The 15,957-nt window shown below is 41.0% G+C and overlaps 1 protein-coding gene across 1 annotated transcript; it reads right to left on the bottom strand.

Moving 5' to 3' along the window:
* Positions 1 to 347: 347 nt before the first annotated feature.
* Positions 348 to 15,761, bottom strand: evpla (envoplakin a). Its single transcript, XM_026170465.2, has 22 exons — positions 15,548 to 15,761; positions 10,824 to 10,923; positions 10,588 to 10,742; positions 10,278 to 10,401; positions 9,490 to 9,621; positions 9,315 to 9,356; positions 8,850 to 9,011; positions 8,586 to 8,693; positions 8,399 to 8,494; positions 8,168 to 8,278; positions 7,378 to 7,524; positions 7,109 to 7,263; positions 6,917 to 7,014; positions 6,629 to 6,801; positions 6,202 to 6,377; positions 5,893 to 6,031; positions 5,611 to 5,804; positions 5,120 to 5,270; positions 4,836 to 4,919; positions 4,414 to 4,521; positions 4,237 to 4,329; positions 348 to 4,117 (listed from the first exon to the last, which is right to left on the bottom strand). Exons 1-22 carry the CDS (start codon positions 15,616 to 15,618, stop codon positions 728 to 730), a joined length of 6,009 nt encoding a protein of 2,002 aa, XP_026026250.2. The 5' UTR covers positions 15,619 to 15,761; the 3' UTR covers positions 348 to 727.
* Positions 15,762 to 15,957: the final 196 nt, after the last annotated feature.

Below are 15,957 nucleotides of genomic sequence, written 5' to 3'. Positions count from 1 at the left end.
AGGACATGGACGATCAGTTCATTCACTGAAGCCCAAGCTCACTTGGACAACGACTAAGAGCACATCAGCAAGTCTACCTCTGAATATCTCAATAAGCAAATAAAAAAGAAGGTTTTGGACTGCCCAAGTCAAAGTCTTGTATTTAATCTTGTTGAGATACTTTGGCATGACCTCTATTACACGATTATATTATATTTTTCTAATATTAAAAGATGTTTGATGATCTGAAACATTTAAGTTTGACATATATAAAAAAAACTAAGAAATCAAGATGAAGTAAATACTTTTTCATAGCATTTTTCTTTACTTTAGAGACTGCACAGCATTGAAAATGAGAGTCCATACACTTTAACCATTATAATTTATTTTATTGATATTTGTTTCTTTATAAGGTATCAAACAAGATAAAATTCAATGAACAGTTTTGAAGAAAACCCAGGAGTAATACAGAATCAATTAATCTTGGCAAATACCATTGCACCATGTCCCAGTATCCCTAATAACACATTAATATTAAAGATAAACTTCATTTATACTGTTTTTAAATTAAACCAAAAAAGAAAAATCTGCCCACATCAAACATTTTTAGTAAACAAAAAAACTCAGCAGCAGTTATTTTGGCTAGAGAGAAAGCTTTGCAGTAGAAGACTTTTCCTGAGTCAAAATGTCCATTATAAGTAATGTATGGATTTCATATAGAAAAGATGTCTCCAAAAAGTAAACATATCTAAAATCTTGCATATCTAGTCGAATTGTACACTGGACTATAACCAGACCCTTTGGAAGAGGCAGGCAGCATTGGTAAGCCTGTATTTGGGTCTTTCCTGCAGCGATTCAGAGCTTGCTTGTAGTTGATTTTCTCCTTTGTGATTGGGTCTATAATATCTTTGATGTAGGCGGACTCAGTTTCCAGGTCTCTCATTATTGTGTTGTCAATCATTCTGGACCCAACGGCATCCAAGATGCTAACTCTGTGACCGGTATCTGGATCGACCAGCCCTCCGGTCAGGTGCTGAGCCTCCATGAAGCGAATGGCAGTGTCCTTCGGCATCCAGCCTTTCTGAACAGCCTTTCCCACAGACAAACGCTCTTTGGTCACAGGGTCTTCAACTCCAGTGAAAGCCTTCTGTGCATTGAGCAGTCTCTGGATTTGACTATCCTCGATGAGGGCTCTGCTTGCTGCCTTGTGAACCGTGTATCTCCCTTTATTGCTGATGTCAATGATTCCTCCTGTTGATGCCTGAGCCTCCAGAAGTCTTTGGGCAGTTGTGGAATCAATTAGCTTACTCACGGTGGCATTGCGTATTGTGTAGCAGGTGTCAGTGTCTGTATCTATTATTCCAGCAACTGGGTAGGTTTCTTTGGCAGCAGATAGGTTAATAGGTGCTGAATTGAGTGATGTGGTGGATTTTGGGGTGATTGAATTGAACTGGGACTGCTTCTTGTTGTCACCAGCGACGAGCAAGGCAAATTCTGAGATGGGAATTTTTCCTTGTTTGTACTGTTGCAGATCATATTCTGTCAATCTTCCTTCCTTCAGCGCATCTTTGATGGAGTACTGCTTTCCACTCTTGCGATCCTGGAGTACAGATATCTCCCCATCAGGTCCCAATGAAGTGATCTCCTCCCAGTCACACTCAAGCTCTTGCAAGTGAATGTACTGCGGACGATCAATCAAGCCCTGAAGGTAGGCATCATAAGGAGACATGTCTTTGCCGGTAACTGGGTCCAAAATTGTGATCTTTGTAGAGACATTGGTCTCTTTGGTTCTTGTTTCTGCACTCTCCTCTCTCTGTAGGTTCTGTATAAGCTCACGGATGATGCTATCTCGCTGATGGATCTTGTCTTTTTCGTCCAAGATATCCCTCTCCAAACGCATGACATCAGACTCCATCTTAATGCTTCTCTGTCTGCTCATCTGTGTTCTTTCACTCATCAGTCGGCTCTGCTGCTGGAAGGACAGGCTGATATCGTGCCTCTTGCCATCAAGGGATCTAAGTTCACGAGTGAGGTCTTCCTTCTCTCTCTGTAAGGCATCTCGGTTCATAATCAGGGTTGTCTCCTCTCTTGAAGTAGCAGATTTGCTGTTCATTAGGAAATGGATTTTGTCATTGAAACGTCTAAGTTCATCCTCGAGGTCTTGTCTGGCAAATTTACTTTGAGACACCTGTTCTCTCAGGCGATCCCTCTCAGCCTCAACTGCCTGGTCTTTTTCAACACGGACAACCTCTTTGTAGACTGTCCTCTCACTGGACTTCTCTTTCTGCAAGATTTCAAGCTTTATGTTGATGTTACGGATTTCTCTCTGCAGTCTCAGAATATCACTGGTTTCCTTGTCCATGTCTGACCGCAGACTGCTTGTCAGCCTCTCCAGTTTCGGGTCTCTCTCCACCTTGAGCACCTCCTCGACAACTATGTTTTCCTCAACAGGTGGTGGGGCATTTTCCAGCTGTGAGATACGCAGTTTAATCTCTCTGACTTCAGACTCAGCTTGAATCCTCTTTTGGCGTTCAACACTCTCTCTGAGGATCCTCTCTTTCTCTTCCACCTTTGTTCTTAACTGTTGTAGCTCCAGTTCAAACTGACGCCGGTTCGTTACTTCTTCATCCAGGTTCCTGCTAAGCCTTTCATGCTCGACCATTTGCCTTGGGTCTTTCTGCAAACGAACAACCTCTTGGAGAACCACCTTCTCTTCTGGTTTCTGTCTCTCCAACTGGATGTATTTATTTTTCAGGTCAAACACCATCTCTTCAATGGTGCGCCGAATCTGTGTCTCTTCCCGCACATTATTTCTCAAGCGGTCAAACTCTTTCTCTTGGAGTGGATCGGGCTCATACTTAATAACTTCTCTGGTGACAAGTTGGGTCTCTACCTTTGACTTTTCAGCCTTCCACTCATCTCTCTCTTGCCGGAGCATTCTCAGCTGGTCTTGGAGGGAGTCGTAATTGCTGTGTAAATTATGCACCTGGTCATTTAGCCTCTGAATTTCTCTCTCATTTTCGGGGCTTCTTTCCTCTTTAACCACCTCTTGGAAAACTTCTTTTGTTTCAATTCTTGGCTTCTCTGACTGAATGATGTTGAGTTCAGTTGTCACCTTGGTGAGCCCTCTTTCAAGGTCAGAGCGCTGCTTGCTGCAGTCTTGTATCTCTTTGCGGAGCCGCATTATCTCCACCTCTGTGTTTGGGTCTATCCTGTAGATCTCGTTAACAATTTCCTTCACCTCAACTCTGGGTTTCCATTCGTAAACTTCTCTGTAACGGTTGTGGAGCACCGTCAATTCATTGACCAGAGAGTTGTTTTCAATTCTCTCTTCCTCCAGGCTTGTTCGAATATTCTGGGATTCGTTGATTAGGTCTTGGTCTTGTTCAATCTTTTTGACTTCTTTAGTGATTATCTTAGGCGCAATGTTAGGAATCAGCCTCTCTAGTGCATTTATCTGACTCCTTGTTTGGAAGATGTCATCATTGAGGAGCTTGGTCCTTTTGCTCTCGTCAGAAATTTCTGTCTCAAATGTTCGCACTGCTCTCAGCATCTCTGGGTCTTTCTCCACTTTAACCACTTCCTTCTTAACCACCCTCTCTTTGATTGTTGGCCTCTTCTGCTGGAGAATTGTTACTTCTGTCTTCATCTGAATATGCTCCCCATCCCTCATCCGAATTTCTTCTCTCATCTTCGTTATTTGATCTCTCAGCTTAGCAGCCTCTGTATCCAGCTGGGGATCTTTCTCAAACTCTGTCACCTCTCTAGTCACCAGTTTTGGTGGAGCGCTCTTTACGGTTTCTGCCAGGGTGGTGACTTTTTTGTTTGTAACCTCAACCTCAGTTTGTATGGTGGTGCGCTTCATGATTTCCTCATGTAGCGTCTGCTGCAGAGCCCTCAGATCACTTTCCACTTTTGGGTCACGGTAGTACTTTAGTACTTCTTTCTCCTCGACACGTTCAACTCCACGGCGACTCTTCAAAGACAAAAACCTGTCTTTGAATGTTCTCAGGTTTGTCTCAGCATGAGTCCTCCTCTCCTTCTCCTCCTCCAGCTCTTTTACCAGACCATCTAACTCAAAAGCACTCCTTTCAGACCGCACTTGCTGCTGTGCCACTGCTTGAACTGTCTCTTCATTCTGCAGCAGGAAAAGCAAATTTATTCAAAGTAATATTATTTGCAATGTAGCTTTAGTTTTATGGAAAGCATAATCTAAATGCATACAAAAGATAATAAATTCATTCACTGTTTTCTTACTCGTGATATGAGATTCTTAGCCAGGCCCATCTGTTTTTGGCGCTGGGTGTTTTCAGCTTTTGTTTCAGCGTAGCGGTTCACCAGACTCTTTTCCTGTAATAAGCAAACCTCATGTCACCTCGATCTATAAATAAATGTGAGAAGTGTGTATCATGTTGAAAAACACACAGACATTACCTCTTTCTGAATAGCCTCAGACAGTGTGGGCATACGTGGTTTCTTCGGAACGGTGGCGCCGGCGTCCTCAAGCGTACTGTTGTACGTGTCAACGTTGGTCTCGTACTCCTGCAGAGACGTGAAGATTTAAAATCTTTGAATTGTTTCATGTCATTTGTTGCCTATTTCAAAATCTTTAAGTACGAGCCATGTCTGCTAATGTTAAAATTAAAATGTATTAATTTACTTTCTGTGTTGCCTAAAATGCATTTATGCATTCTATGCTTTTTTAACTTTCAACACATTTGTCTTTACACTGGATGCCCTTCCTGAGGGAAGTCCCATTAGCCCCAGGATTAGCATTTCCTCCCAGGGTTGTACCGCTACACCATGGTTCCATAAATTATTGTATTATATTATTTATTATAAGTTAGGAGTCTTACATTGAGGAGTTCCTGCAGGTCTTGAGAGAGGCTTGTCACCTTTTCCATGTCAGCTTCCTTCCGCGTCAGGTCGTCCATCACCCTCTGCAATGAGTAGGTATAGAAATATTAATCACCTAAAGTTACTGTCCTGTCATAATCATAGTGAATTTCTACAGGTTCATATTGAGAATAATGTTTATACATCCATAAATCAAAAAGACATTATGTGTGGAGTGGGTAGCCAGGTTGTTATTTTATTCTTATGTGATACTTAAAGGTAAATAATCAGAAGACAGTCTCACCTCTTGAGAGCTCTTCTTAGCAGCAATCTGAGACAGATCGTCATTGGGGCTTATCTTGTTTGTTGGCAGGTTGTCCAAGAATGAGTTCAGGGATTTACATGTGCTCTGGAACTCCTGGTTCTTTCCTGCAGTTTCGAGTAAGGTGCTTTCTCTGAGAGGAATATGAGAGGTATTAGGCACATTATGAGGTATTGGTGTATTAGGTACATTATGACAACAGAAACGCCTTATGTAATGAAACCTGTTTTACCTTTTAGTAGTGTAGTAGCACATTTTTATAGGTTATATATAGATGTATATAGATTTATAGATGAAGTACAGATGAACCCCATTGCAGGTTGCAAATACCCGATCTAATCGTAAAAGTACTTCTCACTTCCTTGTTGCTTGATTTAAGTGATTTAAAAGGCTGATGAGGGAAAACCACTGTAGTCTGTCTTTCTAATAAAGCTGAAGGGACTGAGATGATGTGTTCACAGTCTGACTCTCACCTCTCCTTCAGCTGGTTGGCAACATTGGTATAACGTGCTTGTAGCTGCTTGACCTCTGTTTTCTGGCGCTGGATGTCCGGGCAGTACTCCTGGTAGTCCTGCTGCAGAGAGCTGCACAGCTGCTCTGTGGTCTCCAGATCCTTGCTGAGCTTCTTCATGTCATTCTGAGCAGCTGCCACAGACTTTTGCTGGCTCTAAACACCACAAAGGAGATGTTCAATTCAAAGTGAACATTAGAGATATGCAAGAGAATTCAAATTTGTATGGTCAAGACTTCCTTACTTGAATTTCCTCAGCACGGGTTTCAATTGCTTTTGGGCCATTAGGGATCGGACCATCTTCACTCAGCCTTTTCTCAAAGCCGGAGACGAGACCATCCACCTTCTTGATCTGTTTCTCCAGGTTAAGTGAGGCATTTGCTCTGCAGAAAAGAAGATAAATAAACTACTAAATATACTAAGGTTATCTGTTATCTAGATCATCTACTCAAGTAACACAACTTAACAAAGATGGATAGAAGAATGAAAAACTGATTTAAGTTTTTAAAAATGTTGTTCCAAAATCAAACCCCGCCATAAAACAAGCTCTTACTTCTTATTGTAAAGGTCAGCAAGTGCAGCAAGGTTGTCAGACTTGTTGCTGGCAGCACTGAGTTTGAGCGGCAGTCCCGAAGAGGTCCCGTTGGGATCTTTAGCCAGCAGGGGCTGCATGCCAGCCTGTGCAGCCTGTTGCTGCTGCTGTAGAGCCTGTAGTGTCTGAGCAGTTTGCTGTAAAGAGCATCCATACAACCCTCCATTAAACATCAGATATAAGTATAATTCACAGCATAATCATTTCATGCTGACAGTCTGCAGGAGTGAAGAATCCCTTTATGCTGTATAGGGTATGAATGCATACACACACATACGAGGATAATAACAGCAAAATAATGGCTTTTATATGGTTTGTTTTAGTTTCTTGGTGTCACATGGTGAATGATATTTAGCTGGTGCTGATGCTAGTTTGTGCTTTTTCTCACCTCCTGCTCCTTCATCCTTTTGGCCAGATCACCAGCGGGATCACTGCGGCTCAGCGGGGCTCGCAGACGGCTCAGCATGCTCTCCTCGGCTTTGGCCAGGTCATTGTCCAGCTTGTCCAGCTGCTGAGAGAGGGCTGCTACTTTGGGGTCCATGGGGGCAGAAGACACTGGGGCTGAAGGAGGAAAAGGAGAGCTTTTTAAATGGTTGATCTCACTTTAGTTGTGGTTTAAAGATGCAGTGATTGCATATAATGAGGACACTTATGCATTTAATTAATTGACAACAACCTAACTGCTGGGCCCTGGAGATTTCTGATTTGTTATTCTTCAGGGAGTCGGCCAGAGCGGCTCTTCTCTTCTTGATGTCTGCAAGCTCCTGGCCCAAACTAATGAACAAAAAGAAAGGGGCGGAGTCAAAGAAAGGGCAGACGTCGGATGTGCCATTTGAGCTGTTTAATAATAAAGCTTGTCAGCACTTACAGGTCCACTTTATCAATAGCCTCTGAGTCAGGTGGTGGGATCTGGAAGCAAACTCCTGGGAATTTTTTAGTTTTTCCATCAGTGGAAATGACATTCCAGTTCGCAACGTCTGAGTTTGATTTTAAGGTGAACTTGTCTCCTCTTTGCAGAGAATCCTAAAAAAATAACGATTGATTCAGTCAGACAAGTCACTTTTCAAAGTTGTTGTTGTTTTTTACTGCAGCCACATGCAGTTAGAGTTTTACATTTAGACAAAAATTGTTCCCCACCGTGCCTGTTTCCCAGTCGCACAGGGACTCCACAGTGATGGCTCTGCTGGGGGTCGTACGTCGCAGTTTCAGTGGAGCGATGGTGGTGCTGCGTTTCCTCAGGTCAGCCAGCAGCTGTTCACATTTCTGCACATCTTTCTCCTCCGCCTGGTAGGAAAAACACGCAAAGATTAAAAAAAGATTCCAAACATATCTTTTCACATAAATTTTCTGCTGGGTTTAACAAACTTAGTGTAATATCCCGCAAAATGAACCTCTGTTTCTTCCTGATTTCAGTACCGTGGCAATGAAAGACTGCTCTATAACACATCTCAATCAGTGGGTGGTGGCAAACCAGGTGTGTGAGCACCTTTAACTCATTTTATGTATTTGTTTTTGTTAGTTCTGGTGTATATTGGCAGGACTGTAAAGTTTCATGTGACCTGCCCAGCAAATTAACAGTTTTCCTTCAGTCTGCTGTGTTTACACCTTATATTTTCTCATATATATGTCCATTTACATATGAATAAATAAATAAACTTTGAGAATTATTCAATAAATATAACTCAAAGACTTTATAATTTCCCTTTTTAGGCTTCCACTGAACAGAATCAACTTTTGGAGACTTTCCCTGTTTTACTTTTGAACTTTGGAGTCTCCTTGTCTCCAGCTTTGCCTGCCCCAGTGCCTCATTTTCTATCCAAATCTCCTTCTCATTCACTTTTTTAAAATCCTCACTGCTAGCTTGAAAGAGGGGTGCAAGCTGAATTTCTTATGTGTGCTGAGTTGCAGTACTGGTGGCTGGACGTACCTCAAGCTGCAGCAGTTTCTCAGTTTTGCTCTTCTTGCTGAGAGTCTTGGGGTCCAGGGTGCTGTTGAGCTTGGTCAGCGACTCTGACAGCTGCTCGCTGTCATATTGGTACTGAAAAACGGAACAAAGCACACTTTTTGTTTTGTTTTGAGTTTATGCATAAAATCTGCAAATGGTGATGACAGAACAGGTTGCAAACTGAGCACTGCATTGTGATGAACTCTGTCTCACCCTTTTGAAATCCTCCACGCTGTCCAGGTGCGTCTCTTGACAGATGCAGAGATTGAGGAATTTCTGCCACTCATTTCGTACATCATCTCTTTGAGCCTGGAAATATAATGAAGGGAGTTGACATACCTTTAAACAGCATTCAGGATGAAAGAGTGAAGCTGATGTTGTTAACGGGCTTTTCAAGTACCTGTATTGTGTCGCTTGCGGGGTGCTTCATCTCAACAAGTCTCTCGCCTTCGTCCTGGAGTTTGTTCACCTCGGCCTCGTGGGACAGCAGACTGTTGTTCTTGAAATTCTAAATGAGATCAAATCAAAATTGATGTATTTATGTGTGAATTCATCCAGGTACAGAACCAAAACAACTTCTGTCACACTGGACAGGCCACACCTCGTGATTGGTGAGCCTTTCAATTCTATTTTTCATCTGACTTAAAAACGCATTAATCCTAACCTCATACTGCCTCCGAACGTCAGGAGGGTCCAACATGTGGTCACTCCAGTCTTGCTTTTTGATCTTATTCTGCTCTTCTGCCAGGAAGTTCAGCTCCTTGTTGCAGCTCTGCATGTACTCGTATAGGCTATTAAGGTAGTGACGGCGCCACTTGGAGTTGTCCTTAGGAGAAATAAATTAAAATGGAAAGACAAATGAGTACCCCTAAAATAATTTTTTATTCATTTATTCATGTATTAATTATTATTTCTTTCTTTCTTTCTTTTGATTTTTTTAATTTCTTTTAATTTTTTTTTACTTTTTTAGGGGAAATTTTAAGCAGAAATTTACATTTTTCATTTTTTCTCCAACAAAGAAAAAAACAAAAAATAGAAAAATTGCCTCAGAGCTTTTTACACTGCCAAAACCAAAAGTGAAATAAGACTTGTGTTTATCTTTGAACATTAAGTGACTGAAGCAACTCACCAATAAGTTGTTGTACTGTTTTTTCAGAGCGTCGTATTTCTCCTTAAAAAACAAGACAGCGAATGTGAGCGGCTGTTTGAAATGCTTTTTGCTTAATAAAGGACACAAGCTGCAATCAGTTTTAAGTAGAACACATCATGCAAGCATGTGTTCTTGTGTAATCATGCATGCAGACCTTGCTGCCAGCAGAAGCGAGGCAGAGCTGCGTGTTGTAGGCGTCAATCTCTTTGTGTACGATGTTGTGAGCAGCAATCTGCTTCTCCAGATCAGCCATACTAGGGCCAAACTGCTCCACATCCACCAGTTTCTGAAAGCACAGACACCAGAAGAAAGCAGTTCATGGAAATGTAGTGATGAGATATCAAAGGACAGGTCTGACAGGGTGAGGCCGGTAAATCAGTCAGCTCTGCTTGGGAGATTTATTACAGTACAGACAGGTGCAAAACGAAGAAACAAGTGCATTTAGATTACATTAGGATTAAAGGATACAGTTAATGTTATTTATTATTAAGCAATCCTGTGAAAGGGTGACTGCCATTTTCCCCACCCTGTAGTTCCTAATGGAGACTTAAATCTTTTTAAAAGACTGCAAATATTTAGTTTGATTTTTTTCAAAACACTTGATGTCGAGGGGGTTTGCAAAGTGGCTTGCAGGGAGAACAGCAAGGGTGGCCAGGTTAGTGCTAGCTAAAAAGGGAACTATAGATAGAATTACATAGAAATTACAGATTGCTGACATCATGTCAAAGGAGTCTGATTTCTCTACGATGCTCAAATAAGCAACAGTGCGACTCAAAGTTTGAACAGTTTTTGTTACAGAGCGTCTGACTACAGAGGAAAATACTTGTTGGTGGCAGCAGTTTTAAAACAGTTTTTTGTCCTTTTTGTTGACAATAAGAGCATTAATATTTAATAGAGTATGAAAGACTGACGTGGATGTTCAGACAGTGTAACAGTACTTACTTGCTTCTCACTTAAAACAGGCCCCCAGTCAATTAAGGGCATCCGCGACACATCATCAATCTGCTCGTAGATGTCTCTGTAGACGGTACAGTCCTTCAGCCAGCGCTCATGAAGATGAAGGACACTGGAGTCATCAAAGGGCAGAAAAGACACAAAGAAACAAACAACTGTGGTTAATGTGGAGCTCCAATGAGTTCAAAGTTAATGATATTAAACAGCTAAAATGTTTTAAAATCCTCAGTATGTTCTCAGAGGAGGGACCAGGTATACTGCAAATCTTCTGTGTTGTATTTATTCTGCATGAACTCACTCGCTCTCTATGTCTGTGGCTTGTGGATGTTTTAGGTTCTTGGCTTTGTCAACATCTATGAAGAGCTTCTTCAGCAGGCCCTCAGCTTCACCCAGCTCATCTGAGATCTCCCTCTGATGCTGGTACGGGAGCTCTTTCTTGTCATTTTCAAAATCCTGTCAAAGGCAGACAACAGATAAGGTGACGTTTTTACAAAGCAATCGTTCATAAAATTAGAGGTTTTGTTTTGTCCTTACCACAGCAAGCAGCTCCTCAGCCCTGAGGACGTTTTTCTCCACCAAGTCTGCATCTTTTTGCATCTGGGTGATCAGCAAGGCCAAGTCGGTGGCCTGTGACCTGCAGCAGACAACAAAGGTCAGAGGTTGAACAGCAGCACACATCATTTCAGGGATGATACAGAATTGGTAAGTATACGAGTACTCCCACGCAGAAGTTTTGAATAATTAACAGCTTGATTACAGTCAAACCTTATGGTGTGCATTTTTATGAGCACTCTCACTACCAACAAAGACTTATTTATATTTGTGGACAAACTTCACATCCCCAGGTCATCCTTTATATAAAAAAAATCTGCACAGTGAGGGTGTTTTTATTTTTATTTTTTCCATTCAGTGTTTTTTATTTTGCACAAACTGCACAGTTTCCAGATCTTTTAGGATGGAGTAGGATTTTTCCACCCTTCGCACCACACCCAAAACGTTCCTTAAATTCTACCCATTCTTGAACTTTGACTGTCACTCCCTCTGTCAGTGTTTGTGTTGATTGTGTCGCTGCTCGGAGTAAAGCAAAGCAATGACTAAGATTGTCAAAATGAGGAGGAGGAAGACATTCCATTGAGAGATTAGCTACACCCATGAAGGTGAAGTCTTTGGGATTGGAGACAAATATTGTATTTGTTTTATTTAAGAGGCTTTGTATCTACTGCCTGAATAAATCATGGGGTAGAGCTCAGTTAAAAGTTAAATTAGATTAAATCAAAGTTTTTGCAAACTGCAAACTGGGTTTTGGAGATATGTTTGTGTATAATTGGTTCAGAACACACAGCTCCTCAATGTGTGTGTGTGTTAAAAATAGACTTTTTAAAATCCAGGTTTTGCCTCATTAACTGAGATTTATGTATTTTACACAGCTGTATAAAACTGTATACCACCTCCACACACACACACACACACACACACACACACACACACACACACACACACACACACACACACACACACACACACACGCACACACACACACACACACACACACACACACACACACACACACACACATTCTAAATATGGCAACTTTCAACATATTACACTTTTGCTTTTGTTAGTAATGAAATGTGCGATACATTGCACAGCAGTCTCTGAAGTTTAAAAAATGTTGCTAAAGTAGAGCTACAGTTCAAAAAATACAGATGAAAAAATCTTAGCAGCACAATTTTTTGGTGTATCTGTCAGTGTCAACATTAAGAAAAGAGATATGAAAAGCTGTCAGACTGGGCTGGACTGGGACAAAAAATCAGCCCAGGTATTTTGACTAGAGACCGGCCCACCAAGTATTATAGGAAAAACCATAAAGCCTTTGAATGAAAACAAACGCTGTTGTGACAGTGATGCACAGTCTTGTTGGTATATATGTATGATTTCTATGACGATGAGGGATGAGAGAAGAAGAGGAAGAATAAACACACAAATACACAGAATAACTCCAGCTTTGTGTCTTTTTTTCATTCTAGCTGAAGTATGGGACAAATCGCTTGCTTTTCACCTCAACATGGATGTATTGTAATTGGTCCAGCCCAGAGTCGATCACAACCATTGGACAATCCACCACCTTTCATTGTTTATACCGTTAACATAAAAACGAAAAATCACTATCTGCCCACCGGTAATAACCATGTTATTATAAAGAATAACATGGTTATATTAACCAGTGTAAGTAAGTTTACTTATGAAGCCCTTTTAACAGATAAGTAGTCACAAAGTGTTGCACATAAAATAGAGTAAAATAGATTTAAATGTGAAAAACATAATAAAAACAAGCTCAAAGATCAAGACAAAGAATAAACGAAATCAAGAAAATTAAACGATTTTAAACTGCTTTTTTAAAAGAGAGTCAGCGCTTTTGAAAACTGCTTATAGAGGAAATGACCAGTGGGCCGAGGATTCAGTCTGAGAAAGGTCACACTGATGCTGAAATTACACTTATGTGCAAAACGAAATCAAAGAATCTGGTTCTGCAGCTGCTGTCACAACGACTGCCCTGTTCCTGCTCACTCAGCAGGAGGGACAGGTATGCATTCCCACCTTTGCAGTCAAAGAAAAACCTGTTTAGTTACCACTGTTTATAGAAACAGTAGGTGCAGTGGGCTGTGGAAGAGATTTATCCTCTTTGCTCTAAAAAAACAAATGATCAAATAAATACATGAAAAAAAAGAGTCTGTGATCATCAGACAGAGGAGCATGAGCCAAACATACCAAACACTCGCTATACTACGCATGGCGCCATTTTTCCAATAATTGCACTCAATTTGGATTTTTAAAGGTAAATTTTAAAAGTGGCTTTAATCTCTAGTTTGTCTTCTGTAATATACAGATCTTTATATTTTACTTTTTTACTTTCCTACATGTCGGATATTTAGTTCTGAGTTTGTCTTGATAAAGGTGAACTGTGTAGGGACTGAAATGAATAAAGGTCTGATTTCTGATCTCTTTTATTTAAAGCTGTCACCTTTGGTTTATTCACTTTATTCTTTTATTAATAGCAGATAAGAATTACTGGTCACACCCATACATTGATGTAGACACATACAGTATCTGCATCAAATGTGTGCTTTTTTTTTTTTTTTAATCAAGCAGCAGTGTGATATTCCTGTGCAGGAGTGGCTGTGCAGGGTTTTCCAGGAGTGTCTTGTAAGGTGATACTTTGAGTTTCTCATAAGGTGTTTTGGGGGAACTTTATGCTTTCCTCAGCATGAATCAAGTATTTGTGCGGGCTGCTTGTGTGGTCATGCTGAGCTTTTAGCCAATTTTAAAAAAATGGTTAAAGAAATCGTTAAACTGCTCTTCTTCAACAGTTGGTGGTTTTTAGTAAATTATTAAATGAATGACTGCTACAGAAAACACTACTATGAGACCAGTTTAAACTGGATTATCTGCATAATTTAGAAGGGCTTGCCTGCATTTTTTAGATGATAGTAAGATCTCACATCTTCTGCACAAACACCCTCATTTCCCCCTCAAGCTAAACTCATATTGTAAAAAAAAAGGTCTGATTTCATAGTAAAATTAGGTTCAAGAATTGTTATTTTACAACATGACCACTGGAGCAAAGAAATGGATGTTGAATGCCGAAATGAATCTGTGCTTTACAGTCAGCAGAGTCATTATTAAATCCCTGCGTAACCAGCGCTCTAATCTGTGATGTAACCAAAGGCACCAGCAGAACAAGATGAATGTCTGAGAGCCGCCCAGACTCAACACACACAAATACAAATTTTTCCATGACGTCTTTGGGCTTTTCGACTTCTTGGAGACTCAGCCTGACCCGAGCATTAGCTGCCACTTTTACCTTTATTTGTACCTTTATTTTAAAAACATTAAAAAACGTCCCAGTGCCATGTCTAATGCACAAATCCATACATCGCAGCTCTCCAGCTGTCCGTGTCATTTCCAACAAACACCCAGGAATCATCTTTGATTGCGATTCACAAATTTTTCTTAAACTAATAAATAAACAATTATCAGACAATAGAAATGACTGAATGAAATGAACAGCACTTCCTGTGCGTCACTCTGTAATGTACAGTTAAAAACCAACGCCCACATGAGAGGCAGAAACCAGCTGAGCAAAACGGACAACCCAGCCCTCATCACGCCTCAGCAGAGAGAAAATATGTCTGAAGCCGAGCCAAGGTGAAGGCACAAGCCGGACACCACCTGACGGTGAGATCACGTCAGCGGTCTTTTGTTACTCCCAGGAACAAAAAGGTGAAGTGGTCGGCTTTGCAGCTGAATGTGGGGCTCTTTCTATGAATAGAAACTGATCCTGAGGAAACCTGAAGAAAACCCATCCTCAATACTATCCATTACTTAAAAAGGTGATCATCCCACTTCGCCGTTTTGAATGCAGCGACTTAAATGGCGTTCTGATCTGTGATCCGGAGACTTTTGGCAGATTTGCCATGAGTTAGATTCAGTGGCTCTTCATGAGCCTTCTCTTTATATTTAGCACATGAAAATGACCTCACCCACATTATGCATCAAATGGAATTCATTTTTATTCGCAATCCTCTAAAGCAGGTTGCTGTCCGCTTTATGTAAATGTTTGAAACCTGTGCCACCTGACTGTCATATTTCCATATCTGATCTGAACAGCTGCCTAGCCTGATAGGACTCCCTACATCTTCAAGCAACAAAAGCTCTCCAATAATCATTTTGCACAGACAGAAAGTTTCTCTGTGAATGATTTTTTTTCTCCAGTACAATAAAATTACTAATACAAATGATCTGACACCTGTCAAGGGTCTAACACCAATAAATTAGGTTTAGGGTAAATTTCTGCCTGATAATCAGGATGACAACATCTTTCAATTTCACTTTTAGTCGTAATTCCCTCATTTCACTCGTCCTCTTGCAGGACACCGATGCACATCGTGTTTACAAAGTAAACTTGACCCCTGGCTTGTATTTAGCTTTCGCTTTTTCCAAAAGATTAACTCTCACATAACTCAGCACTTGAAAGCAGTGAAGGAATTCCCTAGGAAAACATGCATTAAAACCTCATTTAAACTTGTAATATAATAAACCACAAAACAGACGCACACAGAGAAAGAGGGCAGCAAGAACACACAGGAAACATGACACAGTTCTTGGCTTTAGAAGAACAGGAACAGGAGGAACATGACAGAGATACAGTGTCACCACACTCATACACGCATTCATAAAATCCACAGTGAATAACTCACTTGCTGATCTTCCCCGAGACCTTGAGTGTACCATTCTTAGTGTCCTTGGAGCTCTCCTTTTTCTTAAACATCTTGGCGGATGTCAAGCAGAGATCCTGAGTAAAAACTCTCACTCTCTCTCTGTCTCACTCCTTCTTCGTCTCTGACTCCCGCTCTCTCTGGTTCTTGTCAAACACACTGAAGTATACAAACACACACACTCATGTCACCACGGTGTTTAATGCCAGTGGCTCCTCCCAAACAGGTTAACAGGTGTGTCAACGCCCAAACATCCACCTTGCAGAGGACGACTGGACCGACCTGTTCTCTGCACTCTCCCTCTCTTCTTCCCTTCTTCAGGCCAGCCCTTCCTTTCATTGGGCCCCTGACACACTCTCCAAACTCGCACAGGTCTTTTAATTACCAACAAA

This window comes from Astatotilapia calliptera, chromosome 6 (genome assembly GCF_964374335.1).
Source record: "Astatotilapia calliptera chromosome 6, fAstCal68.1, whole genome shotgun sequence".
NCBI classification, from domain to species: domain Eukaryota; kingdom Metazoa; phylum Chordata; class Actinopteri; order Cichliformes; family Cichlidae; genus Astatotilapia; species Astatotilapia calliptera.
The sequence above is the reverse complement of the archived record's forward strand: the minus strand, read 5'-3'. Positions and strand labels throughout refer to the sequence as shown.